The sequence below is a fragment of the Myripristis murdjan genome, chromosome 15, assembly GCF_902150065.1.
Source record: "Myripristis murdjan chromosome 15, fMyrMur1.1, whole genome shotgun sequence".
NCBI lineage: Eukaryota > Metazoa > Chordata > Actinopteri > Holocentriformes > Holocentridae > Myripristis > Myripristis murdjan.
The window spans coordinates 4,009,429-4,028,954 of NC_043994.1; the positions used below are offsets into that span (position 1 = coordinate 4,009,429).

General features: G+C 39.6%; 1 protein-coding gene across 2 annotated transcripts; it reads right to left on the reverse strand.

The window, feature by feature from the left end:
- Positions 1-16: 16 nt before the first annotated feature.
- Positions 17-19,522, reverse strand: nt5c2a (5'-nucleotidase, cytosolic IIa). 2 transcript variants are annotated; one of them, XM_030070557.1, is made up of 19 exons: positions 19,472-19,522; positions 17,889-18,010; positions 17,219-17,257; positions 15,370-15,443; positions 13,236-13,353; positions 12,959-13,054; positions 12,288-12,379; positions 10,844-10,901; positions 10,543-10,636; positions 10,345-10,398; positions 10,014-10,097; positions 9,790-9,831; positions 8,937-9,044; positions 8,666-8,732; positions 7,710-7,880; positions 6,391-6,442; positions 5,940-6,000; positions 5,522-5,698; positions 17-4,972 (listed from the first exon to the last, which is right to left on the reverse strand). In XM_030070557.1, exons 2-19 carry the CDS (start codon positions 17,987-17,989, stop codon positions 4,736-4,738), a joined length of 1,725 nt encoding a protein of 574 aa, XP_029926417.1. In that variant the 5' UTR covers positions 17,990-18,010; positions 19,472-19,522; the 3' UTR covers positions 17-4,735. The 2 variants fall into 2 exon arrangements, with proteins under 2 accessions (XP_029926417.1, XP_029926418.1); XM_030070558.1 differs by lacking the exon at positions 17,219-17,257.
- Between the last annotated feature and the right edge of the window lie 4 nt (positions 19,523-19,526).

The window sequence follows — 19,526 nt, forward strand, 5'->3', positions numbered from 1 at the left end:
ACACGTCTACAAACGACAGAATTTTGAAAATTTATTTGTGACTCAAACTGTAAATTGTTATACAAGTATCAGACAATTTATTACAAATGTTTGTATCAACTCAAAACATCTCAATCGGAGCGCCCCCACTTTTTTCACATTCTTCAATCCCAAATCCCACATTTAGAAAGAGCACTAACAATGCAGCTTCAAAACATGCACCATGTGGTAAAATGCAAAAACCTCTGCTGGGAAAATAGAAACAACACTTGCATGACATTCATTTGGTTCGGTTTCACTCGTGTAGGTCTGCTTATCAAATTCTAACCTATAGCAGCCAATTGCAGTGTTTTATAAAACCATCATTGTTATGAAAAGAAAAAAAAAAGGCAAATCATTGACGAAATCTGAATATGAAAAACACATTCACTTGGTAACATGCTTTGGGAAAATTCACATTGCTAAGTGGTGGACTTTGAAACCACTGTGTTTCAGTAGCAGCATAGAAACTCAGTTTACTATTGCTCCCATGCTGAAGTAACAGGACACACATCCCAGGGTGCAACGGGCCCCAGAAAGGTCCCAAATAAATCAACCATTCACTTGAGAACATATCTTACTGGCACAATGAGATATTTGAACAACCACTGGCCCATGCCAGGGGAGTCTAAATAAGTCACTAACATGGACATGGGATGAGGCAACTTCTACAGGAGCATGGCTCATGCTAAGTCACATTAATCATCTCTTGGGTACGGCAATAAACAGAAAGGGACATGGACATAACCGTTTCAAATCATACTTCACTCCAAGGCTGGATTTGCCTTCTGTCAATTAATAAAACCCTCAAGATCAGGATTCTGCCACGGAAGGCTTAATACTGCTTCATCACGACAGCAGATTATTTCCCAATTATGTCATCAGGTCCTTTCAAGTCAGGGTGATACATACATACATATACATATCTATATGTATGTACATATATATAGATATATATACATATATATACATATATGAAGAAAAAGGAACGATGGTAAGGCTTCCAGGCCTTCTCATAGAAAAAAATGGCTTTAAATAGTCTACAATATAATCTTGGTGTTGATGATATGCATACTGATGCAGGCCAACAAACAGACAAAACAACATCATATTCAATTTCTCAAACGACAGTAACAGCAGATTTAGAACCGTGACAGTCCTCGTCTTGGACTAAAAACTAAAACCGTAGACTACATGCAGTATGTTTGCTTTTTCCTGTCAAGCTTTATATGGAAAACAAATCTCAAAAATATACTGTATATATTCCTCTACAATAATCTTTACATTCATTTTCTCAGGTCTAAGCTGGCAGATCAGAATAAGGCAATAATTGTTTAGCAATCTGTGAACATTATACATAGCATATTACCATGACTTGTACAGTCACTCTAAAAATAGCTGAGGAAGCTTAACTATGTAACAGAAAGTATATTAAAGGTATAGTTTGCCCAATTTAAAAAATGTGACATTATCTCACTCCCCCCCAGCTGTTCTGTTAGACAGCAGTGTTTCTATCTTGCTTTCATTGTTACTGAGTGCTGGATACTGGCTGGATGTCCAAATGCTAACTGTTAGCCTCCTGCCATTGAGCTGGACTTCCCCCCAGCTAGCATTCTGAAAAATAACCACCTTAATCCACTCAGAGAAGGTTTAACATCACTTTACAAGTATAAATTTCAGATACTAAAATGCACATACAACTACTGAAAGCACAGGGACAACTATTTTGCTCAAAATACTGTGTAAAACTGTATTTTTCCCAATTATGGACATGTGGAAAGACCTGGTGACTCCTGCACTTCTGTGTTTGAGTTTGCTATGGTTTGCTTTCATCATTATGTTGCCTGTACCTTCTAGGTACCTGCCATCATTCTTAACTGAGGACCAGCAAAGAGAGCTTAGACCACACAAGGAAACAGCTCGTTTCTTTTCTTTTTTTTTCTTTTCTTTTTTTTTTTTTTTTGAGAACCATCAACATTTTACACCATTTCAGGCTGTAAAACTCTGCTACACCTCATCAAACTCAATTTGAGCTTTTTCAAGAATATCATCTGGTGTTTAGCATTTGGAGCATCCAGCCAGTATCCAGCACTCAGTAACAATGAGAGGAACATAGCACCACTACTGTCCTACAGAACAGCTGGGGGGGAGTGAAATAATATCACATTTTTCAAAAGGGGTGAACTATCCCTTTAACACCTTGGTCTTTGTCTTATCTACATAACTTAGCACTACACTACAACTGACTGGCAGAGATACTGGCAAATGTGGTCTAATAAAACAATAAGGTGAGAGGTGGCCTAACCCTGTGGAATATGATACATGATCAGCACATTCCTTCTGGCTGTTCCTCACCGCAGCACCCGTTACTTTTTATTATTAGATTTGTGGTTGGTAAAAAAAAATACTCGGTCAACCGTTAGTAAGCTTAGCATACTCAGAATAGTGTATATTAACTACACTAAGTACACTGAAATAATTGTTAAAAGGAAAAATCCACCCTTGGGCCCTCTTACACTGTGACATACATTACGCCTGTGATGTTACTGCATTCCAGGAGTTATTTATGTTGTAATAGACATTTTTGGTGTGTCCACTTTTCACTCAGCCTGCGTTTGCCATCATTTCCTAGAATGCCTTTCGACAAGAGAAGCTTATATTTGTTGCTTTCAGTCTAAACTGTGCATGTATACGGCGCCCCCGAAGGGAAATGACAAGATTTTATTTTTGCATTCCTTCGCACTCACTTTTATGTTGCCTCACAACATGTTTTGGGTTCTCTTGCAATACATTTTGTGTACTTTTGCATTACCTCATAATACTTTTCAACTTCTGTTCCTTCTGTGCTGTATGTCTATTTCCAATCAGCTGCTCCCAGCACAGCGCCCCAGCACTGATCAGCTCACTCACTCTGATTCTGAACTGGGCATTAATTCTGCTGTCATAGTACTGCTGCTCAATAGGCACAGCTATCGGATTAGTTAAAAGAGTCCTATGTGCTGGGAGCAGCTGAGCAGAAACACACTTATGGCTCACAGGGAATGGAATGGAAATAAAGAAAAGTATTGCCAGGTAACACAAGAGTATTGCAAAACAATGCAAAACATATAGCAAGGGAACACAAAATATTGCCATGGAGTGCAAAAGTTATTATGAGGTAACACACACACACACACACACACACACACACACAAAAAAACTTGCTGTGACCCTTTGGGGACATATGTATGTAGCTAGCCAGCCTTTGTTTTTGTTTTTTGATTTTTAACCTCAGGGCTGGTCTATGATTGCAGCCACATGCTTACTCAAAGAGTTTTTTTCCTGTGTCTCATGGCTGCATTACATTGTGGTGGCCTGAGGCTGTGATCAGAGGAAGAACTTGGTCCCTCTGCTGGTGCTGTAATCGATTTCTTCCTGTGTGGTTGCTCAAAGTTGCTCTAGAGTGAAGCAATTGCAGGAAGTGGACACACACAAAAACCTTTCGGTGCATTCTCACAGAAAACTAATACATAAAGGAAATTACGTTGCACACTATTGATCTCCTTGCTGTCTGTTAAATCCAGGCTTACATTTCGGCACCCTGTTGAAGGGATTTGTTGTTGTAAACACTAAGGAGGTCAAAAGTGTGCCACTTTCTTTCCCTTTATTTTCCTGTAGAACAAACTCCATTGTAGCTGCACCGGTAATACATCAACGTAACATCAGCTGTTTTAGGTTTGGCCAGTTATCCATGAGAATAAGTCAAATACAGGATAAAGCAACAAAATATTTCCAGAAATGCAAGGTACATCACAAAAAAGTTGTTGTTTTTTTGTTTTGTTTTGTTTTTTAAACAATGTATTTGAGTCGATTTTTCCTTTGTGTCGTCCTTGGTTCACCTCTTGCTTACAGTCAGCATATTTCAAAGTGTGAGGTATGGTACGAGTGGAAGCAGCAGGGCAGTGAGCATGGCTTTTACAGTACAAATTAATAAATGCATACTGGACCACAACTTTGGCCCCTGCTAAATGAATAGATGCTGCAACAAAAGAAGAAAATTGTAAATAAACTCAGTTACATACAGATGATCCGACAACCATGTAACCTCTGCCTGAATAAGGCAGCTCTTCTCTGTTACTATTCAGAACTTATTCACTTCCCTTTCATTGTGAAATTCAACATCCAACAGCCTGAACACTGTTTTACTACTAGATATATCTAACCTCAGTTTGCAACACTCAGTAACTTGTCCTGATGCATGAAATCACCAGGGCTGTAGCAAAGTCCAGTTCCAGTCACTTCTGAGGCCAATTCAAGCTGGAGATGAGAGCTAACTGAGTCCTGTTTAAGATTAAAACAGGTAATGGATACTGTACACATCTTGCAAAATGTATAAATGATCCTCTATATGTTTTTTACAGATCAACAGTGATGTAGATCTGTCTGGAGATCCACTATTTACATTTCAACTAACAAATGCAGACAACCATTACATATGCAGGTTCCAACAGGTGAAATCACTTCAGTTGTTGTGCTGAGGGAAAACTAAAACTAAAAATGTTCAAAGTAATTTTAGATATGCAGGAAAGTGAAGGTAACATCCAGTGGTGGCATTAATACAATCTTGATTGGACTCAAGACCAAGAGCGGACTCAAGTACTACAGCCTTAGTGATTCTTGTTTCACACAAACCTCTGTGAGAGCAAAATCTCCAGACTCCTTTGTTCGTCCTCTCCATCTACTCTTCCTCCTCTTCCTCCTCCTCATCATCATCCTCGTCGTGGCAGTGGGTGATCTCCTGGGGGGTCTGGGGGAAGAGGTGCGGCGGCTGGATCTCGCTGATGGAGCGGGTCAGCTGGTGGCGTTTGCATTCGAACTCCTTGAGGTCGACGTCGTGGCGGTTTCGCGTGGCGAGCGGCGACTCGGTGTCTTTGATGTTGACGTGGGTGTGCTCCACCGTCGACTCGTGAGGCATCTGGGAGGCCAGTGCAACACCGCATTTACAGTCAAACATCAACACTGCTCCCATGTGTCGGCAGGTACAACAGGTACATATCGCTCAAAGTCAAATTATTAGACACAAGCTCCTGATCCCGTACATGATTTTAAAGGGACAGTTCACCCATTTTGAAAAATTTCATGTGATTTCACCACCCCCTACAACAACTGGACAGCGTTTAACAAACATGTGCCAGAGTAATGGACAGTACATAGATGCTTCATGTAGCATTGTAACATCAAGAAACAAATTCATGATCAAAGGGAGGGCTTGACCTTTGTTGAAAAATGTGTTTCCTCCTCTCATTGTTACTGAGTGTTGGATAGTGTTGGGAAGTCCACCTCAGTGGCAGGAGGCTAACAGTTAGCATTTGGAGCATCCAGCCAGTATCCAGCACTCAGTAACAATGAGAGGAAGAGAGCAGAACAGCTGGGGGGGGGAGTGAAATAATATCACATTTTTCAAAAATGGTTAAACTATCCATTCAAGCTTTAAAAACACCAGCCCCGAGTCAGTGACGCTCACCAGTACATGTGCAGCTCTGAAGAGATAGCTGAAGGGGTAGTAGAGCAGGTTGATGAAGGAGGCGGCGTACAAGTCAGCGTAGCGCATCACCTGGGAGGCAAACAGGGTCTGTCTGGAGCCGCTGCGGAACAGACTTCCCATCATGCCGTAGCACATATCCATGTCATGGGTCACTTTCTGGTTGAGACAGAGAGATGCTCAGTGCTGGTGGTCAGAGGCTTTGTGAAAACAACAACTGTCATGTGTTTGGACTGAAAACTTCAACTATTGAATGTTGACATAAAATATTGAATAAAACAATGCAACAGTGTCAGCTCTGGCCTTCAAAAAAAAAACATATCAGATCAGTAATTTTAGCATGGTCCTTCTGCTGAGACGAAGGCAATTAGTGTGAAGTGTGTGTGTGAAAAAACTGTACTTTAATCCTCCTCTGCAGTGAGCTGATATCTGGCCTCTCGTTGCTGCTGCTGTCCAGATGCCTGAAGATAAAAGAGACAGCTGCATTGGAGTCTGGCTCAATCGACATATGTGGCTTTCATCATCAGTTGGAGTGAGATACAAATGAAAACAAATAATCCTTACTCTAACAGACATTCACTGAAACATTTGAGTCAGAAACCTCTTTTTATCCCCCTAAAAGAGATTCCAAGAGACTGCATGCCATTGTGCCAAATATAATCTTGAAGAGATGTGAAATAGCCATGCAATAAAGAGCATCTAGAGAGGACTTTAAAATGAACAAAACAGAACTTATTGATTAGTTTATTCAGTGATACACAGTGTTTGTGGATAAGGTTTAAGCTGCAGCTGGTGTGTGTGTGTGTGTGTGTGTGTGTGCGTGTGTGTGCGCACATGAACGAGGAACTCACTTGTAGAGCTCTGCAAGGAAGCAATCCAGAGACTGGAGTTCCTCAAATATGGCTGTAACACAAAAACACTTGGATTAGCACAGTTCCACATTACAGTAATACTTTAAGTCACAATGTCTCCTTTTCTGTGTTTAGAAAAAAAAACACCAAAACAAACATTATTTATCCAAATTAATAATGATCCAAAGCATTTAATAAAAATTACAAGAAAATTATCGCAAATTTAAGAGGGAAATGACCAAAAATTTCACAAGAAATTCCTCAGAAAATTTGAAAAAATTATTATACTTATTTATAATATTAATAATAATATTAACGATATAATATATTATTAATTATAATAGTATAATTAGAATTATTAAATAAATTATTTAAATTAAATTGCAAGAAAATGAATGTACAATTAACATATATATTTGGAATTACAAAATTTGGAATAATATCTAAATAAAATTTCTGCAAAACTACAGAAAAATCTATTCTAAAAAAACAAGAATAAATAACTAAATAAATCACAAAGAAATTGTTTATTTTGTTCAGAGGGTAAAATAGTACCTTTCAAAATAAATGTAGGCACCTGGGTTTCAAAGGGTTAATCTTTCGGTCATAGACCTTCTTCAGGCATACAGCCTGAATGCCTGAAGGTCTATGACCGAAAGCTTGCAGTAAATTTTGATATGCACAGTGTTTGAGTGTGCGGTTGCTGTTTTTGTAATCTTTATCCTTAAGTTCAGCTCCAGCACCTTTTCTAAGCATATTGCTTACGGATGAGCGGTGGCTTTTTCTCACTGTCTCAAAGGGTTAATCTTTAAAATGAACTCTTATGAGAGCCAGAGGGATGTGTTTATCAGGTATTTTACTGTGTGCTTTGAATGCAACCCAGCCAAACAGAGATAAGGGCCATGATTATCATTTTGACAAATATCATTGTGTTACTGCTGAATAACACTGTAATAATAGAAATAATAGAGCTGAAATGGACTCTTATTTTCTTGATTTTATGTAGTTCCTGTTCAAACAGGAAGTTTGGGCAGGACATGGTGCAGGGAGGGATCATTCACAAGTGTAAACCAGTAAGATCAGTTCAGGAGGGAAACAATTTTATTTGAGGGGACAGGTGGATGAGAGAGGACAACTAAAGATTTATGAGGGTTTTATTGGTTTAATTCCCACCCACTACTGCAGGATGATGTCACTGTTTAAGATGCTCTGTTTTACAGGAAGTAGAAGTCATGTGAGTTCATTTCATGGGGGCTTTGAAGGGTCTCCAACATAATGTATATGTGCGAGTGTATGTTTAGGTGTGTGTCGGGCCTCACAGCTCTTGTCGGTCCAGACATGAAGCTCCTGGGCCAGTTCAGGTATGACCAGGAAGGTCCTCCAGCCTTGACGCTTCTTGGATTTGAGAATGTCACCAAATATGTGGTCCCCGATGTAGATGATGTCCTTTCCCTTAGCCCCCAGCAAGTCACACACAATGTCAGAGGAACCTGAGAGAGGATGTGTGGGATTTTTAACATAAACCTTTATACCAGCTAACATAACATCTTTAATAACCTGTCATATCAGTCAGATAGAAAGGAGCAAAGCAGACATTTATTTATGGGAAAATATCACAGCAGTGAGCCAGCCTATAACAAGTTCATGAACCCAGTGGTGTTAGAGCTCTACCTGACTACAGAGGAGAGTCCAGACATGTAAATTTACAGCAGGCCGCCGTATGGCCACCAGTAAAGTCCTGAGGACCATAACCTTATGTGACCCTAACGGTGTTGCATTACAGGCCGCTGACACCAATGCTGTCTACACCACCGTTTTATTAGCTCTTTTATGAGTTGGGAAATTATCTTTTTCATTCCTCAGAATATAGTCATTTAGAGGAATTTTACTCTTTGAGAGTTGCGTCTTCCAATCTTAGTCATTCATCTAATTAACTGTTGCATCTTCATGATAGGCTGTATAGCAGCTTCTAGTGGTGGAATATCAACACAGTTTTCCTAATAACATTGATCTCACTGGGATTCCTTGAGTGTTCCATGACTTCCAATAACTGGGAGCAAGTCCATGATCTAAGAATGTTCTTGTCAATGCAATAAATGAGGGAATGGAACACACTGCTGATATTCCATAATATTCCACAAATGCTGGAACCCTGCCAGGATGTGTCAAAAAATTCTGAGTTAGATGGTTCTTGGTCTGAATGCTTCAATTCTAAAAGGAATTTTCTTGCATCCCAGTTGGTGAAAAACTGTCAATACCAAGCGTCCTCATTTACCTCCAGAGTACACAATGCCATGTTGGAGAGGTCCAGTGTATGTGCCGATCTTCAGCCGACCCGTGGTCTGAAATAAACCACACATTGTGTCAAGACTGTCGGAGCTCATACACTCATAGGTGCAATATTAATCTTTACAATACACAAAATCTATGTGGGACATTGAGATTGAGAGGAGAACTACTTAATGACATTTAAAAAATCTTAACTATAACAACATCTGTCAAATTAAATCACGATATGATATATGCAGCTGCACGTATACACTCACTGTGTCGACTTGCCGCAGCACTGTGCCCTCTCCAAAGAAAACTGGTTTGCGAGCGTCCACCAGAATCAAGTCAAAATAGGACTTCCAGGGCCTGTGTGGTGTACCTGCCTGCAATATAAATATATGTCACCATCACTACATTTTCAGTACTCATTGTCTCTGAGTTGCATTTATCGTGTACAGGATGTATAGCCAGAAAATTTAGTGGGAAACACAAAGGAGGGTAAACTATGACCTCCAGTCAGTGATCTTTATGAGGAAAAACACAGATTTGAGCTGAAAATCACGTATAGTTCTAGAGAATCCTTGACTTCTACCCTTCATGTAAAATATATCACTTCACATAACTTAGATAAATTTCATAAAAGAAAATTTATGTAAACCAAAAAGTGGGTGAGGTGACAGAGTTTGGAGGGTTTACCCTCCTCTATATCCCTGTTTACAATTCAATTCAATTCAGCTTTATTGTCAACTTCTTGCATGCTAAAAGTAGAAAAGTGTCTTTGGCTTGTATATACAAGATTAAAATGATAAAAAAAAGAAAGCACATTTCAATGATAATAAATAGCCAGAATCAAAACACATAAAAGGACAACTTAGAAACTGCGTTCACATAATAGAGAAGCATTTAATAAGAAAAGTGACACATTTACAGAGTAAGATGATTTAGAGGAATGAAAGATTTTTTTTCTTTGCAGAGAGTACTCTATAGTTATGTTCAGATGGAAATATTACACCACTGTTTTTCATATATGCTTATGTAATGTATAAACTATTTCATTTGTTTGGTGACATTATCCTCCATCCACGTCTCTTTCTGTACCTTACCTTGTTTTGATTATACATACTGTACCTTTGGGCCATGGGGAAAGTCAAACAGGTAGGTCATGATTTTCTGAAAGAAGAAAGACACAAGTTCCTTTTACAATTTGCACCTGATGCACTGGTCCACAGCAAATCAAATTAATTGTCAGTAACAACTGGCAATGATTCCTTCAGCTGTAAGCTGTGTAGTTAAAGAGAAAATTGGGAAACACTGTGAGATATTTAGGTATAAGTTTCTTCCATTTAGCTCACCTCTGTGTATTTGTAATCACTGTTGGTGGCCAGAAAGACTTTGGCGACTTCATTCATACGACTTAGGAGAAGAGGAAGCTTTGGCTTGGTAGAGGAAAGACAAAGTCAACATTTCACTGACACAGTAACCATCAAAACAGTAAACAGCAACAGAAATGGAAATCTAACATTTAGTTTTTTGTTTTGCTACTGACTCAGTAACAGCACAATACCAGTTTGAGTTGATTTTTGGGTTTTGATTCCAGATCTTATTTTTCTACATGTTAAAAGACTAACACAACAAAAAAGACTTCAGCTCACTGTTCGAATACATCTGCCACTTAATACTTACATCTTTTACTACATATTTCTCCAGGTTTTCAACCGTCTTTTCTTTTAAGGACCCCTGTGAAAACAAAATAAATGAAGAAAAACAAACAAACAAAAAAAGGAAAAAGGAAACACAGAAATGAGGACTGAGGAATGAGGCATTGGCTGTGGGAGATGACACAATGCTGATTGGCAGGAGGTTTAGCAGTAATAATTCAACCTTAAAATGAACCCAGTCCACAGCATCACGGACGTCCTGGAACATGCTCTTGTAGGACATGAAGAGGTCACCGTCCTTGAAGCCAGTCTCACAACTACAGAGAAAGTTTGACACTGTAACACTTTCTGCACAATCTGTGTTGCATCCAACAATCATGCAATAATCAAACAAACAGCATCATATTCATCACATCAGAGGTGGACAACACTTTAAAGGCCAATTTTGTTCCAATGTATCAGTCTTGTTCATATGGTCCTGTAGTTGTACACTTCCTTTGGTAGTAAGTGGTAATGATGAGTACCTTGAGTATCTGGGACAGTTGCTGAAGAAGTCAACCAAGCAAGCAAAGAGGTAGGTTTCTGAGAAACAAAAACACTAGAATCATTAAGAGCTATTGGTAAGATTGGTAAGAGGGGGAACCCAACTATGCCCAAGACTTAAACATCAATATGGCAATAGTGATGTGCGGGAACACCACAAAGAAATAAAATGGTAAAAAGGCCACAACCAAACAAGAAACAGGGACTCCACTGATGTGCTTTTATTTAAGAGGGTTGTCAGTGTTTGTCTGGCAGAGTTGTATTGCTGCATTACTGGTAGACGATACCTCTAACTACCTTTAAAGCACTCTATTCTTTGACATTAAATGAATGCTTTACATGATGCAACAGAATACATTATTTTCAGTTTAACATGTAGGGAAGCCAATGGTATATTGGCTTCCCTAAGTAACCTCAAATAAATGGTCTGTTGATCAGTTCCTCCAGAAATATTAACCTTCAATAAGGTGAACTAAAAGCCTACATACAGCACTGACAGGTATCAAGGTATCATGTTCTGACACCTGGTCTAAGTGTTCTTCAGAGTGTGTAACTAAGTAGCTGTGTTTTTCTTCCCTCCTAAACTGCATGTTACAGGTCAAAACATTTTTTTTTTAAATCGTCATATGTTATCTAGTAAACATACCAAAAAATGTAGCGATGTCTTTCAGAATGATTAAAACGTCCAATAACAATTATGTTATCAGTGTGATATATCCAACCCAGTTGCCATGAAAAAAGGCTGGCATATTACGTTTCTGCAAACCAAGGATACATTGAAATGTTACGTTTCAAGATAGTATAATCAACAGGTATCAACAGGATAATCTGCAGATTGGGATAATGTGGGATAATGTGCATGTTTATGCAGGCTCCACCACACTGGCTACAAGTTTAAATGTTGATATGAAATGCATATTAAGATGGTAACACTTTATTCTAGCAACTGGGTTGGATGTTTCCAAGGTAGTATGACCATTCTTTATCAAAATAAGTACAAATGATGTCTACACTATCTAGACGATGTCTTTAAAGTCAAGTGGTACATATGATATGTGTGTATGTGTGTACATATGTAGATGAAGACAATGATGACAAACTATTCAGACCTGTCTGTCTTGGAAAATTATGAGTATTATGAATACCCCAACAACAATACGCTGTCACAACTGAGCGTATAGCTCAGTGGCTAGAGGATACTGGTCTCTCAACCCAAAGGTTATGGATTCAAATATAAAGCATACTGCTATTTTTGCCCCACATGAAAACTAAAGCTGACACTGAAGCATTGTGCTTTTCAACATTCTTAAATAGCACACATTCAAATTCCTCTGAAGTTCACATTCAGCTGAAGACTGCTCATTGTGCTTTGACTCCGTCCACTGCCCCTTGTGGCTGTATTTGTATTTGGTTTGTTTTTTTTACCTGGAAGATTGAAAAGTGTGTTGAGGATGTAGAAGCGGTCTGTATCTCCACGTTGGATGAACTTGTTGGGGTACATCTCCCTGATCTCAGGCCTGTGCAAAGTGAATATAGATGCATGCAAGAAGTACACAAGTGATGAGGATCATAAACTGCATGACATTAAGGGTACACCTTCAACACACTGTTCATTTTGCTAGACATGCCTCAGAGAAACTAACTGGTGTTGCTACTGCAATCTAGCAAGCATGTTTTTTTAAGAAGCCAAAGAACTCAAGAAGCTCATTTATGACATTGTCTTTTTATACAAATGTGAAACTGAATTATCACAGAAAATGTTACAGCATCAATAAATTAAAAGACCAACAATTAGGGAATCTAACAGTTGCTGTTGTTATGACATTGCCTGATGATGCAATCAGTTCACCTACTATAATTTGTGTAAAGCTGAACAATAGTTTGGCCTATTGGTGGGACAATCACTGACTTCTGTAAATCACCTCTGTTAGAGATATGGCCAGAGCCCATGGTATTACAGCATGATTCACGGGGTCTGGAAATCAGGCTAACAAAGGTCAATGTCAGCCCCATAGTCTAACCTCAATGTGGCAAAACAGCTGCCTCAGTCACTTGAAAAAACACTGTGACAGCTCAGTGAAAGAAGCACATCTCACCCCTTCATGAAGTTGAACCCGTGCACACAGACAAGGATATTCCCATAGGCATCCACTTTGAGCAGGTTGCCATACATTGTGTCAAACACCAGACCTCTGAGGATAAAAAGCGTGTCAAAGAAACAGAGAGAAATCAGAGACAGAAAAGGGGAAGTGGGCTGTAAAAGAAGGCTGAGAAATGTGAAATATGTCCAGCAAAACTCTTAAGAGACTTAATGCACAAGAGGGACTGCTGCTTTGCTATTCCCGAGAGCAACTGTGGGTTTTGCAGACCAACCTGGTGGGGAAGGCCGGGTCATAAACAAAGTTGAGTAGTTCCTGTGGATATCCAATGGACACCAGACGCTCCACCGTCAGATCAAAGCCCAGTGATTCGTACTCAGGAGATTTATAAACTGGAACAGATACGGAGATGGGCTCATGTTTACAACACACACAACTACACACCTGAGCAGGACAGGACAGGCTTAAAAGGACCATATCAGTGAATGCTCAGCAGCATGTGCATGTTCTTGTGCTCAGTGGATGTGTCAGTGAGGTGGGGACCAACCATATAAACTGAAAAATCTCAATCCAAAATGCCATAGAGAGAGGCTGATATTTGATCATTCTGCGCCTTGAAAAGAATATTTGTGAAAGTTTACTTTCACAAATATTCTTAGACTTAGATAAATCAATTTAAGGCATTTAGCAAATTTTTAAGGACCTGTAGACAACAACAGTACTACTTATACTATTATGACAAAACCTAGTAGTATTTGTACGATTACCACTTCTACTAACAATAACAACAATAACAATAAAAATAATACCCTCTTTAGAGACAGTTGTCAGATGTTAAGATGTTGGCTGACATATACAGTGAGTGAAAAGCTAATAAAAATACCAGATCATGAATGCTAAGTCAGCAGGGTCAGCTGTGCCCTGATGGCCTAGATACTACAGCTGGAGATATGACTTGTACTGGTTGGTATGTCAGACCCTCCTGTTAAGCTGCTGGATCTGGCCCACATGCACTCATTCACACTGGTGGAACACCAATATACTGGGATGCCTTTTCTTAGAAAATCAGCTATCAGTGAGTTAACAGGACAACAACAGAGCTTTTCCACAGCAGCCCCTCTGAAATGAACAGCAGAGTAGACACAGGTGTTACTAATGAGATGAGTGAAGGTCTAACAGACCCAGAGTGCTGCTGTCGCTCATGCTGGCTCACTGGAAAAGGCTCTGCTGCACTTCAGTGGACCAGAACCTGAATTAATGTCATTAGGAACACCTGTGTTCACCTGCTATTTCATGTCAAAATGGCTGCTGTGAAAAACATCTCGTTACCTGCCTGACCATTAATGGACAGGCTGCAGTGTGATCAACAAGGTGAGGTGGGTGGTCTATGACTAGCCCTAAATTATTTTAATTGCTGATTCAAGGAAGCAATTGGCATTATTATTGCTTTTAGTGGTAGTAGTAGTGGTAGTAGTTTCAATTAAAGTGTCGATACCCGACATGAGCTGGGTCTCCCAGTGGGTCCCGACAGGTCCAACCACCACACCTCTTGACTGACTGGCTGGCTTCCTTCAATGACAAGAGAGCTGATTTTCAGTTGATTCCCAGCTCTCTTGTCATCGATAATTGTTCACGTTTCTCAGGTTCTACCTCAACTTGTCAAGATTACAATCATTATTGTTAAAAAATGTCATGACTGTTACAACAACTTTAGGGCTATTTCATCATTTTCCAAGACATTTCCAGGCCTGAAAAACATGTTTTAAAAATCAGTGACTTTCCCATGTTTTCCATGACCCCAGGAAACCTTGTAAATGTTGCTTCAGCAGGTTTGACATCCACGACATGCAATGTAATTGTAATTGTAATGCAATGTAAGGGAAATGGCATGGAAATTAAAAGATATTTAAAGATATTGTGTATTGGTATATAATGGTGACAACCTTTAAAAACCCACACAGGCCTAACCCTATTCCATGTTGCACCATCGTTCTCCTAGCCCTTCACCACAGTATGTAGAGTTATTGACTGCCTGCTGCGAAGGCCTGGCAGATCCCTACAAATAGCTGGATGGGAGCAGCTTGGGTTACCATGAGGAGATCCGGTTAATCAGGCCAGTAGAAAGACAGAACAACAAGGGACAGAAAGTGTGTGTGACAGTGTAAATGTGGGTGACAGAAGGAAGGAGTGGAGTAAACTGGAAGGGAGGGCAAGGCAGGTTTGTTAAGAAAAATCCTCCCATATCACTTTGGATCTTACCAGTATCTGAACTGATTTGATGCGGTCAGGGCAGATTATTTGGTTAACTGTTTGGGCAGGATTTGAGTTCATACAAAAATGAGACGATAATCAATACAAACTGTATACATGTACAGTCAAATCTTTGCATTTAGTGAGACTGCATATACCTGCAAGAGTGTAATCCATATCAAAACCAAAACACTTGATCTTCTCCATGGCCAAGCTTCTGTTGACAAAAACTCTGCAAAGGGAAATCATGTTGTCAGTTAATGCATGGCAGCAGGCAAAGAGAAATGCTGCAAGAGAAATATGGCAAAACACCAACATGGTAGCTTCCAACTGGTGTTGACAATATACCCTACTGTAACCGCATTCTGTAAGTAATGTGACTACAAAATAAAGAGGACTGAGACTAGAGTTTTTAAGAGTTACAACATTCTGGTTTAGAAATGCTTCCTTAAAGGTCAAGGTTTGGTGTATGGCACAAGATTTTTAGGGAACTAAAAGGAGACACTCTAACGATGAAACAACCACAACACCAACAGGCATGCAATTCTACTAGTCATACTGACTGATCAAAGCATCTGAACTAAAAACTTCTCAGCCCTGTCAATGACCAAGTCACTCTGCAGTCTGTCTTTGCTGACTATTTTAAATTTGACATTATTTTTCAACAGCGCTTAGTGGGATTCAAGTTTCAAAACTATCCAAACATCTGTTTCTTGTGTAACAAAAATTTTTAATATTGTCAAAATGTCTCTTTAACAAAACCCATGTTTAGATTCATCATAACTTAATCATTAGGGCTATAGCCACTCAATACTAATTGTACTTCAAATGTCTACATGTACACCCTAAAGACCTGTTGTAAGTCACCATCTGATGGTTTACATGGAAACCAACATAGTCTCAAACATATAGCTAACATGTGGAACAGTTTAGCTAACAGACTTATCCACCCTTTAAGATCGGAATGCAGCGTAAGGCAGGGTTATTATAGGCTCTTACAAGTTTATTTAAAGACTTGTAAATCAGTATTTAAGGGATAATTCGCCCATTTTTTAAAATGGTATTTTATTGCTTCACTTCCCCACCAGGGAGGTGAAGCAATTCCCCACAGGGGAATTGAATACCAGTAGCAATAACAATACTGAGTGCTAGATACTGGCTGGATGCTCCGCATGCTAACTGTTAGCCTCCTGTCACCATTGAGGTGGACTTCATCCCAGCTAACATTTTTTAAAGACCACTTTAAACCACTCCAAGAAGGTTTAACATCACTTTACAAGAGTGGCTTTCTGAAACTGAAATGCGCAGACAACGTCTGAGTGCACAGGGATGATAGTTTTGTTCAAACTACTGTTTATAACTGTATCTTTGCTATTATCAACATCTGGAAAGATGACACTAGATACTGGAAAGATCTGGTAACTTCTGCAGTATGGCAAATTTTCAACTTTCATCAGTTCATGATTTTTACAGCAGATCCCTCCTGCCATCAATAGAAATGAACAACAGAAACTGATTTTGTACGAATGACCCAGAAAACAAAAACACCTTCTTCACTACCACATTAAAGTTTGCTGAAGAAAACAAATTCTCATTGGCGCCGTCTTGGTTCTTTCACAACACTGTCTCCTTTGATGTGGAACTAAAGATTATACAGTCTAACTGTATAATCTGTGACTGTGCTCTGACTCAACACTGGCCTGAAGTTTCTATTCAGATGGAGCGAGGGATGACATCGGACTGGTGGCAGTGGATGGGATTACTGAGGGGAAAGGTGAAAAGATGCACAAAAAAGGGGAGGGTGAAACAAAAGGAGTCCACACCAAGATGTCATGATGACCACCACCTGCTATTTCCACAGGGATCAGTCCAACTCACACTTAGTATCAGTATGGATGAAGTTCCATGGGAGCTGGATGGAGAATCAATTCACATCATGGACACCAAAACGGAGGAGTAATTTAGTCAAGTAGTCGCAGTTTTTCAACAACAAAAAGGACGGCATACCTCATTGCAGGATGGTTTTGAGCCAGATCCCTTGGAAAGCTTTGCAATAGAGAACATGTGCGATGATGACAGCATTACCACTGAACTTGCTCGCTCCGTTGATGGCTTGTTTGCCAATGAATAACCTCTATATTCTATTTCATGTGACTAGCTGAAGAGCTTAAGGATATAACACGCCAGTGACCGCAAAAGAGTAGTAACAGCTTGAATACAATACGTTCTGCCAAAATACACTACTTTGTTTAGCCACTACCAAGGCGTGCACAAAGCCTACTTAATTAGCTTGGAATACTTTGTCTCTATTATCTACTTCTTTTGGGTCTATCTGTAGAAAAACTGTGCAAAAATCACAAACATAAACACAAACAAATCTGACATGTAAACACAGATGAAGGGACTGTGGCTACAGTTACACCTGGCATTCCAATGTGATCACATGTCATGAGATCAGGTTACTTTGTGTTCACACTTGTATTCCAGACTGTAAAATTTAGATCAGGTTAAGACCACTTCCATGTCTGGTTTTGAAGACCCAAAAGCAATATTTTTTTTTGCACATCCAGACCTGGAACACCAGGCATGACTCAATTATGGCCGTCACACTGCAACACCAAGTATAACTATAGACTTTGTGTCAGGAACATGAGAGCGGCACTGCAGCCGTGTGTACCTGTGGTGAGCTTCACGCCGATATTTCTTCATCGCTACACCGTCTATGTTGGCTGGGAGGTCAGCGTAGTTCTGTAAACGGTCACTCCATGAAGTAGTCATCTTGAACCGTTAAAAATGTTTCTGTGAAGAAAGCGCCCGTTGATTTAACCAAGGTGGAGGCAACGAGAATGCTACCTAAAACACAGGCATTTTGTTGGATTCATTGAATTAATTTAAATACTTGTCATGACACTGTATTCATGTGCTGATGTTCAACACGTGTAGCAGAGATAAGATACTGTTCACTGGACTGTGGCCCAAATCTGTCCATCCAACCACACACACACACACACACACACACACCACGTGGGATGTCACAGGATGAGGCAATATCCTAAGCAAAACTAACCTCAATGGAGAGGATATGATAAGAGTAATGCTGAGATAGTGACTCACAGGGACTGACATCTAAAATAACACTGCCATTTATTGAATCTTGCATGCGTCAATACAGTCCAGTTTAGTCCAAGGATGCGAAACAGTTTAGATAATCTAATTCACATGGTCTAGATATAGGTAAAGGTTCAGAGAGGGTCCTCTTCCACAATAACTCTGTATCACTGTAGTCAGAGCACAAGAAACCAAGCTGGTCCATGGAGCAACTGATTCTACATCTGTATTACACCTGCTGTTATACCTTTATTAATCCCACCTGTTGTGGGGCCAAGATCAAGATCCATTCTGCCAGTTTATTTGTACAGTCAAAATGATTTTTTTTTTTTTTTTTTTTTTTTTAACATCTCTTGTATAATGGTGTTTTGGATTTGCACTAAAAAAAATGTATATTTAATAAAATGCATACATCATCACGTTACATATCATGAGTAATGTCTGAAAAACTACATACTTTAGTAAAATAATTTCAAACACAAGCCGCAACTAATCCATTAAAATTGGGGCTTTCACAAGTAGCCAGTCTCTTGCAGTATTTTCATGAGACAGGGCGGTAGCGAGCCCCGCGAACCAATTCTAAAAACTGAGATTTTATTAGTACCTGTTACTGTTTACGTGACATATATATATATATATATACCGAATAAACCACGGGAACCTAACTAATCAAAATCAAGTCAAATAAAGCCTAATTATTAAGTGGGTGTCATTTCTTGCTAGCACACAACAAATTGTCATGTTTTTTAATAGTGTCTGGCATACTGTCTTCCGAGAGAACAAAACGTATCGGGGCTAGGCTAAATTAGCTCACTGGTTTCCTGGTGCTGTTGGTCTGGAAACAGTGAGTGACTTTAAGTGTTCTTCATCACAGCAGCTAGCAACTGGGTTGCTGAAAAGCAAAAAGTTATTGTGTGGTTTACTGAGCTAATGTTAGCAGCTTCGTGACAGCTGTTAGTGCGCTGTCAAACAGCTGCGGCTCAGTTAGCCAGCTAGCAAGCCCGAGTATCGCTACACCTCCATGACTTAAAGACGCGTCTGCTAATAACACGCTAACAAACACCAGCAGTGAGCGGTGGCCAGCACGCAACAGCCCTACAGACCAGGCTCATTTAGAAGCCATCTCAGTACAACAAGGATAAGTTCACTCACCCTCTTTATCCCAGTTGGTGGTGATTTTTCTTTTTTTCTTTTTTTTACTTCACGG